Here is a 14,166-nt window from a genome sequence, read left to right as displayed (position 1 = left end):
GAGCGTCCCGCCCCCCGCCCCAGATACACAAAGGAAAGATGAGCCTTTCTGGCATCCAAAGACTTAAGACCCTTTTTTACTGCAGAAAAGCAGGGACTCCAACATTTGAGTATCTGTCTGAGAGGACTTCAGGTAAGTTAAAGTAACTGCAAGGGAGACCCTGTTCAAACTCCTCAAAGTACACTTTCATACTATAGAAACAATCTAAATTTTTTCTAGTTTAATTCTAAAATGTTCCACCAGGATTCTCTGATTTACCTTTAAATAAAAGAGGTAAATACCTCTAGTATCGCTGACCACTCAGTTCATTTCATTTTTCATATCTATGTCAGTATTTTAAAGACCTAACACACTAGGGATTTCTAATAACATGCCAGGCTTATATGATTTCTTCATGTGAGTGAGTCAGCAACGAACACAAAATTTTTTTGCCTACAGGAAAAAAAAGGACACAAATGAAACAACTTTTTTTTGCTTATAACACTGGCAAATTTTTACTTAATCAAGCTTCATACCTTCCTAAGAATATTTATTCATCTCAATACTTTGCATCACTTGTGAGTCCTACGTGAACAAGTGAGTAACTGGCATGTTTTGGTAACTCTCAGACCAAAGATGTGAACCAAGTGAGGTAAATGCAGGGAGGCCACCCAGCCGTTTTCCCCATTACCAATAGAAAGTGTTCTTTCTACTGAAAGTAGATCAGTGTCAGTGGAACCCCAGAACCATCTCGGGTTCTGCTCGTGAACTCCATCATTCTGTGCAGCACCACTTACAACACTGGAAGAAATTCTGGCTCTGCTTTATACTTGAGACTTTACTCCAAGTGCAAAACTGGCTGGAAATGCACATCAGTGTTCACATGCTACTAACAACTTTTAAGGAAGATATTGCACACAACCATCCTGGATATTAATATTGTTACTTTGTCCTCCACTGCATCTTCTGAGGTACTTGGCGAGGTTTGGACACTTCTCCCTGCCAGACCAGGCTCAGTTACCGTCCCATCTGTGAACGCCGCTGCCTGCACACCGCTCCCTTGGTGCGGCAGGGACACTCGCACCAGGGTCCCTCAGGAAGGTACTCAGAGCAGTAGGGGCCACGACTGGCGCCTGCCACGACTCCTCCTCAGTAGGACGAGCAGGATGGGCCCCGCCCTGCCCTTCCCCGGCGCCCATCCCACGGCCGGGGGACACGGCGAGCGGGCAGAGGCCCGGGCAGGCTCCCGCCCCCGGCGTGCCCACGTCCCCTGTGCCGGCTCTGCCTGGCGGCGAGCGGCGCAGCCCAGGCCCGCTCTACTTACGCTTGGCGGGAGGAAGGCTTTGTAAAGCAGCAAGGGCGCGACTCCTGCGGAAGAGTCCGGGCGGAGACGGCGCATAGGTCGTTTAAGCGGGGGAAAGAGGCGCCCCCAAACTGGGCTGCGCTGTGGCAGAAGCGGCGGGGCGGGGCGGGCAGCCCCTGCCCAGCCCCTGCCCAGCGCCGTGCCCTGTGCCCTGCCTGGTGCTGCCCGCCCAGCGCCGTGCCCTGTGCTTTGCCTTGTGCCTTGCCTTGTGCCCTGCCTGCTGCTGCCCGCGCTCCCCGCCCGGCGCCGGCACCTCTGGCGGCCGCCCCGCAGCCCCCGGGCACCCGGCCCTCCCTCTGCCCTCCCCTCCCCGCCTCCCGCCGCGGCTCCACACGGGACGGGACGGGACGGGCCGGGCCAGCAAGCCCCCCCCTCACCCGGCAGGCTCCAAGCGGATTGTCTCCCCGGATTTTAAAATGTTTGTCACTGTGCAGATGACCCATCCCACCTCCGCGGGATTTCCTGGGGGATAAAAGAGTTTATTTCCCGTTGAGGACAGAAGCGTGAGAAAGCCCTCCCCGCGCCGCCGGAGCCGCTGCCCGCTCGGAGAGTGCCAAGCCCCGGCCGCCGAATGCGCCGCTCTCCGTCAGGTGTCAGAGATACCTGAGCAAAAGGGGGGAAAAGGAGCCCAAAAGAACCGAACGGCTTCTTCACCAAAACGTGGGTTTTCTCTCTGAGAGCGGATAAACTTTGCAGGTGGTGCCTGTGTGTCCTGCATGAAGAGCCCCCCAAAGGGCTGCCAACCCCTTTTTTCTTTCCCTCAGACCCCTCCTCAGTCAGGATCAGCTATCAAGCTGTTGGGCGCAGAACTTTTGGAAAAAGAAAAAACAAAAACCCCCCAAAACAGAGATCAGTTGTCACTGTTCTAAAAGTTATTATTTAAAAGTAGCTCTTGACATTTTCAGCATAAGTACTCAAAAATATTACTATCACTTGTATTTTGGTTAGGCTTTCGTGTGTGCTGTAGTGTTGCCCCAGGGAAAGGAAAACAGACACACAGCCTGGGCAGCATCTAAAGCAGAGTGGGAGGTGGTTCTGCTCAAAGCAGGTCCAGGGAGGTGATTTCTCCCCTGCTGTTCTGCTCTCATCAGACCCCACCTGGAGTGCCTCGCCCAATTCAAGGGGCCCCCACCATAAGAAGGATGTGGATCTGTTGGAGTGAGTCCAGAGTAGGGCCATGAAGATGATCTGGGGGCTGGAGCGCCGCTGCTTATGAAGACAGGCTGAGAGAGTTAGGGCTGTTCAGCCTGAAGAAAAGGGTCTAAGGGGACCATACAGGAGCCTTCCAGCTCCTAAATAGGCCTACAAGAAAGCCAAAGAGGGACTTGATACAAGGGCATGTAGTGACTGGACAAGGGGGAAACTGAAAAGGAGTGGATTTAGATTAGATTTTAGGAAGAAAGTCTGTAGTGTGAGAGTGGTGAGTCAATGGGAACAGGTTGCCCGGATAAGTTGCAGATGCCCCATCCCCAGAAGTGTTCAAGACCCAGTTGGATGGGGCCATGAGCAACATGGTCTAGTAGGTGTCCCTGCCCTTGGCCAGAGGGGTTAGAATTAGATGGTCTTTAAGCTTCCTTCCAACCCAAACCATCCTATGCTTCTATGGAAGAATGACTTAAAGTGATATGATGACTCAACAACTCTTCAGCAGTAACATATGAGTTTCTCGTGATTCTCTACAAAAACAGAACCACACCAGTCACTCCCAAGGTTTTACTTAATTTAAAAAAAAAATCAAATAAAAATTTTGAGACACTCTGAGAAGCTGTGTGCAGCAGAGAACTGTTGAGAATCTGAATCTGACCATGCCCATGTTCTTGTATTCTTGCACTGCTTGATTGGTCCCTATAAATATTTCAGCTGAAAGCACTAGAGAGGAAGATCTCTGTGGACCCTAAGCACTAGAAGTGGCACAAGGACAAATGACTGTTCAGAGATGGGTGATATATCTGAAACACAGTGCTGCCATGATTGTAAGTGTATCACAGGGCTGATCCTGAAGCGCTGGGGCTTGAGAGGCTGTGTTAGGGTACAGAATGGAATCCCAGCAGCTGCAGTAACTCCTAACATTAAAACTTTCCTCATGCAGTGAAGTCTCTCAGCTCGTAAGTTTTAAGAGCATGAAGCACAGAGTGTTTCTCTGATGGCTTTCTCACTCTCTGGAAGTTTCCAGTGGTATTTCCCACTCTCTGTACAAGCTGGCCTTGACACTTGTTTTTTTAAGATATTCTTACTCAGGAGGGCAGTGAGATTCTAGAGTATCCTTTTAGTAGTGACACAGAAGGTTTTTATTATAGAATCCTTCACATTTCAAACTAGGAGAAACTGATGCAGTGCCTGCCTGCCATGGGAGCTAACAATTTCCTTTCCAAGAATTCCCTTCCAGGTTCATACAATAAGAGATTTGGTCTATCAGCAAAACCCTCTGGATCATTTGTAGAAAATGGGACAGGCAAGGATGCAAAATCCATGGGGAAAACTTGAAGGAAGCAGTTTTAAAAGTGAAGAACCAATTAAGTACTGGTGAAAGCCCAAGCATATGTCCTCAACATGAAAGTATATTGAGGACATATGACTTATTAGTCATATACTAGGACAGGAGTATCTGTAGCCAAACAAGGGGTAAATAGAAAAAAGTAGGAAAGAAAAATATGAGCCTATTCATTTTCTTTCAGAAAGAAAATAGGCTCATATTTAGTTAATGATGTTCAAAAGTGTCTCTTCATGTGGACTTTCTGACAGAAGGATTTCCTTGGAAGAGCCAACCTGCTGGTTTCCTCATTTATCTTTAAAGAAGCACAGCATTGCTAGTTCTCATTATTTTTAAAGGTTTCCCTCCATTGGCATTAACACTAGACAGCAACACATAACTTAAGATGTTAAGGTGACATTTAAATTTTTACATTAAAATGCGCACTTACAAAATTTTCAGCCTTCCTTTAATTAACACAGAATCAGAGAATGGTTCGGATTGGAAGGGACCTCTGGAGGTCACCCAGTCCAACATCCTTGTCAAGACAGAGTCACCCACAGCAGGTTACACAGGAACATATCCAGCTGGGTTTTTAATGTCTCCAGAAAGGGACTAATTATCTTCTTTAGTACCATCTTTTGTCTTCCATCCAAGCCTCTACACAGGTGACAACCCCCATTCCCCATTCCAGGCGGACTTTTAGCAGTACATGATGCGGCTGGCACAGAAACAAGGTGAATTCAGGAAGTGGGGAAACAGAGCAGTCAGGCAGGTATTTTTAAGATTAGATGAGTCAGGTTTTCATGACAAGGTACACGGAAAGAAAATAAAAATAGACACAAAGCTTTATGAAATGATAAAAAGATCTCATAAGTTAAGGAGGTATTTCTTGATTGGTCTTAGTCTGAACCTGAGGTGCTTCTCAACAAGACAAATAGACATTTTCAGATCAGTATTGATCTAAAACAATGTTTCACCCTTTGCTATTTCTAAAGGAAACATCTATTTTGAAGTACAGAAAAGGATCACTCTTATGTAACTGTGCATCCAAGCACGGTCTGGTGGAAAGACCCCTGACCTGTGGTACATGTCTTCAGTTAAAAGCCATGCCAAAGTGACACGTGGCTCAGCAGTGCTGACAGCAGTTTTATCCACACAGTCAGCCGAAAAAAGAGCTACAAATGCCTTCAGTTCAGCTCATTGTTAGTAAAGAGAACTGCACTTGACATGCCACTGCCCTACAGAAGATGGCACTAAAGATATTTAAATTCTGGGAAAGGATACTGCTACCTTCGGGAACACAGCTTGAAGCAAGGAAGATTAAAATCTCTAGTTGTTTTCTACATAGATGAATCGAAGGACTTTAGAATTAATTAAATAAAATGGCAATAAAAAGATGGAAATTGTAGTTTGATCTCATATTATAAACTAATTTTTATTATTGTGCCAGTTAGTGATTAGTGTTCTGTTCAACACTACTGCTAAGAACATCAGAGAAGGCAGTGCAAGAATTGGTGTCAGGAAGTATTAGAATGTCTAATTTTGTAGGATGACACTGTGAATTCTAATGGGTAGGAATGGAGGCACAGGAAGATTAAATATCTTGTCCTAGGTTATATGGTTCTGAGAATAGCAGAGAGACTCTGGGCTGGTGTTTCACCCACCAGAACCAGCATCCTCTGGTCCTTTCTGGTTCTTTCCTTTGGAAACGTGGGAAGTCTCCTAACACTACAACAAGAACAGCAACAACATCTGAGTGTTCTGGAATATGGAACAACAAGATGCTTTCCATTCATCTTCATGGAGTCTAAAGCTCCACGTAAGATGCAGCAGAGGAAGAACTAGAACTGTACAAGCCAGGTGACTGTTAGGAGGAAGAATCAAAACAAGAGACACAGGACATGCAGACTCCTAAGAGGAATTAGGCCTGCTATCATTCTGTCATGGTGTGATGCTAGGGTTTTTTTTCTGACACTAGGCAGAAATAGGAAATAAAAATATTGACGTTTGAAACACATTGATTCCTGCCACAACAGGAAATATAGGTGAAATATGAGCTGAAGAAAACAAATTTAGAATGCAGAGTTCAAATAGTTCACTGCTGAGTTAGTGAGTTAAATCAACTCATACAGAAGTTGAGGAAAGATTGTGTTGGAGCAAGGAAGATGGCCAGTAGCTGAGCAGCAGGGCCAGCAGAGGCAAACAGGGAGCACGGAAGGGTACAGCAGCAAAGGGAGAATAGGCAGTTAAGGCTTTTGCCTTTCTAGTAGCAGTCACTCAGGAAAACACAGCCAAAGGCTGTGGTTTGAAATTGCAGCATGTGTAGCTGCAAATGAACTTCATGTTGCCATTCCCTCCACCCCTTCCAATCACTCCCTGAAGCTCTTCTTGCCCAACACCATGACCTACTGCCCCGCAGTCTTGTCAGTGTGGAAGTTCATATGGCCTCCCTGTAATGAAGCTCAAGGAATTAATCCATCTGAAAAACAATCCAGCAAAGCAAAACATTTGTTTCTTCATCAGCTAAAACAGGGAGCCAGTCCAGTACTGAGCACAGCTGTGCAAACAACTGTGCTGGCTCGGTGCAGGTCCTCGAGTTGGAGGCACCGTGTTGAATGGGGTGGGAGAGACAGACAGACAGGATAAGAGTGAGCAGGAAGGAATGACATCAGTATGAGTGCCCTAAACTAGTATTGCCAGTGGGCAGGTCATTGTGCCAAACCACAACCAAGGCTTCTAAACAAGGATGTTCTTTCTCATTGTGTTCAGGGTAAGAGCAAACACGGTGTGTTTTACCAGGAATATACCTGAATGTCATCCACGATGAACTTGTAAAGCCTCAAATAATTACTGCCTTCCACAGCAAGAAACAGCAGTAGGCATCTTGCTTTAAAATAGGAAAAACACTATTATGTAAGAGAAAATTCCTCTACAAAATTCAAACTGCTGCATGATGTGCAGGTCTGCCTTTGGAATTAAAGAAATCAGTAGCACAAAATGGCATGCCACTGGTGGGAAATAATCTCCTAGCTGCAGATCAGGCTTCAGTGAACTCCACCAATGTTTGCACATATAGTAAAATGGGCAGCAAAACAGAACAGTGATCTGGGTTTCTGTCTTTCTCCTGTTGGGACAAATGCCTATTTTGTGAGACACACAACCAAGGCACAAGGAGCTTTTTACTAACTGTGATGAGAAGAAAAAAAAATAATCCATCACAAATTTCACTTATATTAATTGGAATTTTATTTACTTACAATACCACCTCATATACCTAGTTAAGTGGAACATACTATAGCACACCAATATCTTATTACAGTTACTAAAAGCACAAAGGAACCAGGTTGACAGAGATGGTCTGGGACAAACACTGCACTGGCAAACAGACTTTTGGGTGCTAACAAGACTGAAAACTTAATTTCAAACATCCTGGTTTTGACAAATCTTGAATGCATACCAGTATGATTTTTTTTTCAATGTCAATTACGTTATTGTGTAATGTTCCACGGATGATCTTCCACAAACTCCAGCTCTTCTTTACAAAACTGGTTTTTGCTTCAGAACAGGTCTCCCATCCGAAAGTTTTGCAAGTGCTTCATGTTTCACAGTAGAAGCGCTTACACCTTCCTACCTTCTAAAACTACTATTGTTAAACCATTTATCCCGGTGATAAAGATCTTATTGAATCCTAAGTATCTTCCCTTGCACCTGCAGCTCCTCCCAGCTGCATGCAGTTTATCCCATTTGGTGGATCCTGATGCTCTGACAATGAGTCATTAATAACTATTTTACTGCAATACACAAAAGCTTCTATCGCGGCATAGACAGAAATTATGCCTGACAAATCCATGTTGCAATGTCTCATTCAGTCTTCTATCAGATAACAGTGAGGGAATGATGTAGTCAGTTTGCTGCTCTGAGTCTTTGTGCACGTGTGTGTAGAGGAATAACTGGGTTTTTTTATCTGTGCTGGACACATTATGGAAGCTGTTTAAACTGTATATTAAATACTCAGTCCTTGGAAAGGATGCAATACCTAGGGCAGGGACATGACAAACTGTAAGCAGACATTACACTAACGATGCAACATAATAGGTTTGAAATCTTAACCACACAATAATTATATTTTTCTGGCACCTGTTGCAATGATCTTAACAAACAGTGTTTGATTAAACTGTTCTGATCCCTGTGAACATGACGCAGTTGTCACCTTTATCTTTCAATTGGGAAAACTCAGGAACAATGAGAGTCAGGGTTGACTCTGTATACCAGGACTGCCATTACACTTTCAAATCAAGTGAAAGAAGTCTTGTGATGAAGAAAATGTTGATAGTTGGATACTAAACAGATAGCAAGTTTTCCAATCATCACAACAGAAGTGCAGCATTCCTCCTGCTAATGTGTGGATTGCTGAGAGGTGTGGGAGGAGTTTTTATATGGTGTCATAAAGATTGAACCTCCATAGCAAAGTATCTGCAGAACACTTTTAAACCCTATTTCATTATCTCAACTTACACAGTTTTAAGCCTGCTACTGTCTTTCCCAGATGATGTGTCTAAATTACCACAATTGCCAAGACAACAGAAAATATACATCTTGTATAAGCAAGTAGACCTGCCCAGCACAGCTTGTCCATTGAAAAGTGCCTTGTGCTTCAGACCAGTGTGTGTGCACCACACACTAAAGTATTCCTTTTCCTTGGGACTGTGCCAGGCTATGACTGGAATGCTGGCTCTTAGCAGCACACAGAATATATGCTGCTGTTCAAAACATCCATCTACAACCTGCAGTCATTCATGGCTCAACTCTACAAATTCTGAGTTCATTGAAAACATACTTCCCTAAACTGTACATCATTCTGATACTGTATCACTCCTTTGCCACAGAGACTTATGCAAGCATCTGTCAACCTGGTGGTATTCTTGGAGAAGATGTTTTTGGTAGATGGCTAATTCAAATACAATGGACTTGGCTATTCAAATACATAGATGTGAAATAATCTCTGAGTTAGTGGCAATGATTAAACTCTCAGAAAAGGAAGAAGGTAAGTGCAATGATGTGACCAAATCTCACATTTAAATCTACAGTAGGATGGGAGACCAACCAGAGCAAGAGCAAGGAATGTTCTCAGAGATGGAAACTCTGAGATGTGACTTGTTTCCTCATCTGGGCCTTCCAAATTAAAGATCAATGCATTTCCAAGCCTAGGTTATAAAGACTTTCATTTGGTGGCTAGGAAACTTTGTATAGAAAATAGCCAAGTCAAAGCTGACCCAGTTTTATAGAAGAGAAATATAATGCATAAGAGAAAACGACAGTGACAAGCTAGGTTGGTCAGATGGGGACAAAAGTGTAGGTACCTTCTGAACGATCTTGAAAGTCATTACCATTAGTCTTAGCTCATTAAGCTTCAAATAGTTACCATTGCTCTTGCCACTGTCTGCAAACGAGTTCAAATGACTGTGTAGATAGTAAGATGGTGAAAAATCAAATGACCCTGTAATACTCTGGGCAATGAGTGTCCTGGATATCAGAACTGGCGAACCAAAATACAGTGCAATTCTTTGAGTGTGATTTTCAGGGTAAACCCGAAAGTTTCAGGGTAAACCCCCTCAGCCTAATTTTGAGGTGAGGAAATTAAAATTAGAGAAAAAAAAAAACCAATAATTTTCATCAGGTTTAGTTTCTAGCAAAGTGCTCTTAGCTGTTCCTTATTGATACAGTACACTTTTTACAAAATAAAGCAGCTTGTAACAGAGCTTGTACAGGAGTGCATTTCTCTGTATGGACCATATAATGTCTTTTGTATTTGTCCTATCAGACATAAAATAACTTAGCACGCTGGCTTATAATATCTGTAAACAACCAGAGGATATTTTTATTTTTGTCTATGAAAACCTTTATGAAAGGTACTTCTAGATCCAGAAGTCATAAATACAGAAGATCTATATTCTGGTTTCCTTTTAAATCATTCTTTCTCCCAAGGTAGTTAGGATTTCTTTTCTGTCTGGGTCCATGAGTGACCAATGAAGTTTTCTTCCCCCCATCTCCTTACTCTGACCAACATGTTTGTAGTTTTGGTTTCAAGGTTTTGGATCAAAGTTTAACCTGATTGAGTCAATGGTGATTTTTTCCTGGCAATTTCAGTCAAAGAATAATTTCAGCCAGTCCCATTCCCACACTCCCCAGTTCTGACACCACGTTATTAGGCGTTTCATGGCCTGGCTATGCTGGACACTGAACAATGAGGAATCAGCTGCTTTTACAGTCATAACCTCAGATTTGCTGCTTAGGTTTTCAACGTGCTTTGCAATCTTTATTCTGAGGAAAGTCTAGGAGCCAAGTACCAAATGCAGACACTACTAGTGCATTTCAGGAAAGAACACACAATTTCAACACAATAATATATTTTAATCTGCATGAAATCCATTTGTAGAAGGTCAGCTATGCAATGTAGCACATGTAGAAATAGGTGCAATTCCCATGTTCCTATAAAGTATCTGATTTTTTTCACAAAGCAGCTATTCAGTCAAATTAAATATACACAGATTTCAGAGCTATCATGGCCTGATGCTGCAGTTCTGGATCAAAGCTCTCTCTTGGCTACACCCGAACACTTTCCCCAGTGCTATCTTTTTTTGCTGTCTGATAATCTTGTTGCCAGACTGCTAGTTGAAGATAACTTCATAGTGTTAGTATTAACAGTTTTGGTGTGTCTCATTCCAAGTCCCAGCTAAATTCAAAGGTAGGGGGCAAAAACAAACTCTTTCCCTATGGAGCTGGTTAAGCTTATCACTGGCCTTTTCTAGCTGCAAGGCTGTCTTAAGCAGCACATTTGATTTCAAGTGGAGATTTCAGGGTAACAGGCAGTGCAACCAATGGAAACACCAACCTGCAGCAGAAAGCTAAAATCCTTACACTAGCCCTTGGCTATTGAGTATAGTATTGGTGCACATCCACTATGGTAAGCAGATTTTTATTAGACACATTAGGTAACACACAGCATGTATAAGTAATACAGAAAACAGACACCACAAAAGTGCTTTAATTATAATTTCAGGGAAAAAAATAAATCTTGCTACAAAAGAAATGTAATACTATAGCACTGGGACTAGTTTGCTCTCTTTGTACATGTACGTAGAATAATGCAGGAACTCTATCAAGCACAAACCTGGTATATGCCAAAGTGTGTTCTTTGGAGTTGAATTAAGGATGCTTTCACAATTCAAGTTTCCAGTCCAGCTCATTATGAATGACCTTTCATCTTTTTTTATGGTCTGAGGATGGTGTTTTTATGGTTGTCTTGCTTTCCTCTTAGATGACAGATTTCCATCTTCAGTCAAGTTGTAGCACTGGATGTAGCTCACAAGCAAGTGGAGCCTATTTATGCTCCACTTTTAGTGCACAGTGAAGGGTCACGGGTCTTAATTCATACAGCTTTATTTACTCCAAAAGCGACAAATTTAAATGTACAGTAAAAGATGAATGCAAATAGAGAAGCTGAGCTACTGCTCATTATTTTGGAGAAAAGCCAGTTATTAAAGCAAAGGAGGAGAAAAAGACAGATTTCTAGAAGTGGGCTCAATAGGCACTTGGGAGATCAACTGTGTTGCCCTAAGTGCCACATGCTGCCCATTAGAGGCATAAAACACTTTTTGAGACAAGACAAGACCAGGCTGACTCATATAGTGGTTCAAATTACAAATACACAATTTACAGCACAGCAGTGTGAACTTTAAGAAAAATATCAAGTTCCTCCTCATTTGTGATTGGGTCCCTTTGCTATTTTAGCTCTCCAAACTGTCTGTAGTTCCTGCTAGGCCAACTTTAAGAAAAGGAATGGTGATTTAATCTCACTATGTGGAATGTCAGAGAGACTGGGGAGTGGTTTGCTCAACTCATTTGAAGGGCACCTCAGATAGGGAGAAGGTTTTATGAAGAAGAGCTGTGCAGGCTAGATAAAAAAACAGGAGCAATCAAAGAAGCATTGGATATCATGCTATAAATTGAAACACTTTTTTTATAACCAGCAGAACAAAAAAAGGCACTTTTTCTTGGTTTTTATTGGGAAAAAAAAGCTTTAAGAGTATACAGCTGAGTGAGGCACATTCAGGTGGTAAAACATTTCTTTATCAGATGAAGTCTACTGTACTAAGATTCTTCACAACGTATTGTGAGAGAAAAAGAAGTTGTTTCACTGCCTCCATCCTTCCAGAGGTGACAACCCCTTTTTTTATCTGATCAAGAGAATGAAAAATGAACTTCATTCCTCCCACTGCTGTAGTCTTTGTGACTGTGGGGAGGCAGCATTGACCTAATGGCATTCACAGGCAGTTGATACTGGCCACCCCCAACCCTTAAGGAAATGCTTCTCAGTGCAGGCAAGATGAGAAGAAAAAAATATGCTGGTACCAAGCAAAGCTGATAGCATGCACTGCCAGAGTATCTGTGTTCCTACACCATTTTCTTCCCCTCCAGACTACTTAGAAAAGACACCTAGTATAAACACAATCACCTCCCTGTCTTCTTCCTTCTCAAAAGCTGTGATGTGCACCAAAAAAATCCTTTACTCCACTTATCACCAAAGACCTTTGATACTGTTTTGCCTCTAAGCCAACACAGTGTTTGTGAGTCCTGGATCTCCTCTGGGCACTAGAGCCTTCTCTGGTTCTTTCCACTCCCAGTGTTTGAAGAGTTAGCTGTCCCAACAATAGGATCCCAGCAGTAGGCATACTTGGAGAAGCTGGTGCCAGAAGGCCACTCTCTCTAATAGTGGATGCAGGAATACTGAATTAGTTTATGATCTTTAAAACTTGTCTTTGCACCAGCTTCCTAGAGAGGCTATCAGTTCTAAAACACAAAAGAACATTCATTTTTTATCCTTTTCCTTGAGTATGAAAATATTGTTTATTGTTCTCTTACACCTAAGAAAGTTGAAGGCAAATGGGGAGCCAGTAAATCCTGAAACCAGGAACTTATTTCAAAACTACTGCTTTCCTGGATTCTTTTGTGCAAACTTTTATCACTAGGTAGCACAACTCAGCCAGATTCAACATCATGCAGATCCCAGATACAGCAAGCATGAAAATAGTAAATGTGGTTTTCTCAGTGGGCCGAGACACAAAACAATCCACAGTGTTGGGGCAGGGCCAAGCATCGCACTTCACCAGGCGGGGCATCTGGTACCCATCGTACATGTAATAGAACACGTACATGAAGACAGCCTCAAAGACGATCCTGAAGAAGATACTGCTGGTGTATGTCCACCACAAGGGGCCCCGAATGTGAATCCTTTGATTTTTTATCTCTTCAATATCAATTTTCTCACCGTTTCTTAACCGCCTTTTCTTCTCATGCCTGGTGTAAGCCACATGCATGGCCACCAACAGCGCAGGTGTGGAGACAAAGATCAGCTGCAGGGCCCAGAGTCTGATGTGAGAGATGGGGAAAAAGTGATCATAGCACACATTTCTGCAGCCAGGCTGAAGTGTGTTGCAGACAAAATCTTGTTGTTCATCTCCCCAGACTCTCTCTGCAGCCACAACCAGGATCATGATACGGAAGATGAAGAGGACTGTGAGCCATATCTTCCCGATACTGGTGGAGTGCTTATTTACACCTCCCAAAACACCCTGCAGAGTTCCCCAGTCCATCTTCTCTTCTGTGTCCTTTTACCTGCAGGATGACACAATACACAGAATGGTCACTTTTCAAACTGTGAAAAATCAATTCTAAACCTGTGAAAAAGAGAACTTCCTAACAGTCTCTCCAGAGCCATAGGCAAGTGTAAGTCACTTTCATTTGTGTCACCGATAGGTTTATGGATTCAAACAACTTATTAAACTCTTTCTTTCCATCAGTTTATCATGGGACAAGCATACCTCACTGTATTACTTTGGCTTTGGGCAGGAAATAAGGACATCTTAATACAGTTCCTCTGTACATCCTCCTGGCCTTTCTGTGGTGGACTCTGGTCAGCATTTTGCCTTCCAGTGTACTTCCCAAAGCAACAGAAATTACTATCACTGCATGAGTTAAGCCACGTCTAGACAAACTAGAGTCTTCTCTAGCATTTTTTACAGGATTTCTTTACCAACACCATAGCCCTAGAAGGCTGAGGTGCTTTCTTTGAGCCAGAGGTAAGTACTACTTGGCCTTTTTCAGCAGAAGTCCTTACTCCACACAGACACCTGCAGCAGACCTCCAAGGCTTTCTGTTGCAGCTCAGACAAGGCTCTTAATCTCAAAAGTACAACGTTTGAATTTGCCAACTGTTATAAACAAAAAATCTGCCAATTTTTTTTTTTTTTGTGAGAAAAAGGTTACAAAAACTAGACAGACCACTGTTGCTG

At 43.0% G+C, this 14,166-nt stretch overlaps 1 protein-coding gene across 1 annotated transcript; it reads right to left on the bottom strand.

Moving 5' to 3' along the window:
* Nucleotides 1-12,790: 12,790 nt before the first annotated feature.
* Nucleotides 12,791-13,487, bottom strand: LOC139593143 (gap junction beta-2 protein-like). The gene has a single exon (XM_071433836.1). The coding sequence runs from the start codon at nucleotides 13,466-13,468 to the stop codon at nucleotides 12,791-12,793; it is 678 nt and encodes a 225-aa protein (XP_071289937.1). The 5' UTR covers nucleotides 13,469-13,487.
* Nucleotides 13,488-14,166: the final 679 nt, after the last annotated feature.

This window comes from Agelaius tricolor, unplaced genomic scaffold (assembly GCF_023055355.1).
Source record: "Agelaius tricolor isolate 1412-34295 unplaced genomic scaffold, bAgeTri1.0.p SCAF_9, whole genome shotgun sequence".
NCBI classification, from domain to species: domain Eukaryota; kingdom Metazoa; phylum Chordata; class Aves; order Passeriformes; family Icteridae; genus Agelaius; species Agelaius tricolor.
Note: the sequence above shows the minus strand (reverse complement) of the source record. Positions and strands in the feature narration are given on the sequence as shown.

Bases quoted from the DNA above. Each gene is read 5' to 3' on its own strand.
- LOC139593143 (XM_071433836.1), bottom strand. From the start codon at position 13,468: ATGGACTGGGGAACTCTGCAGGGTGTTTTGGGAGGTGTAAATAAGCAC.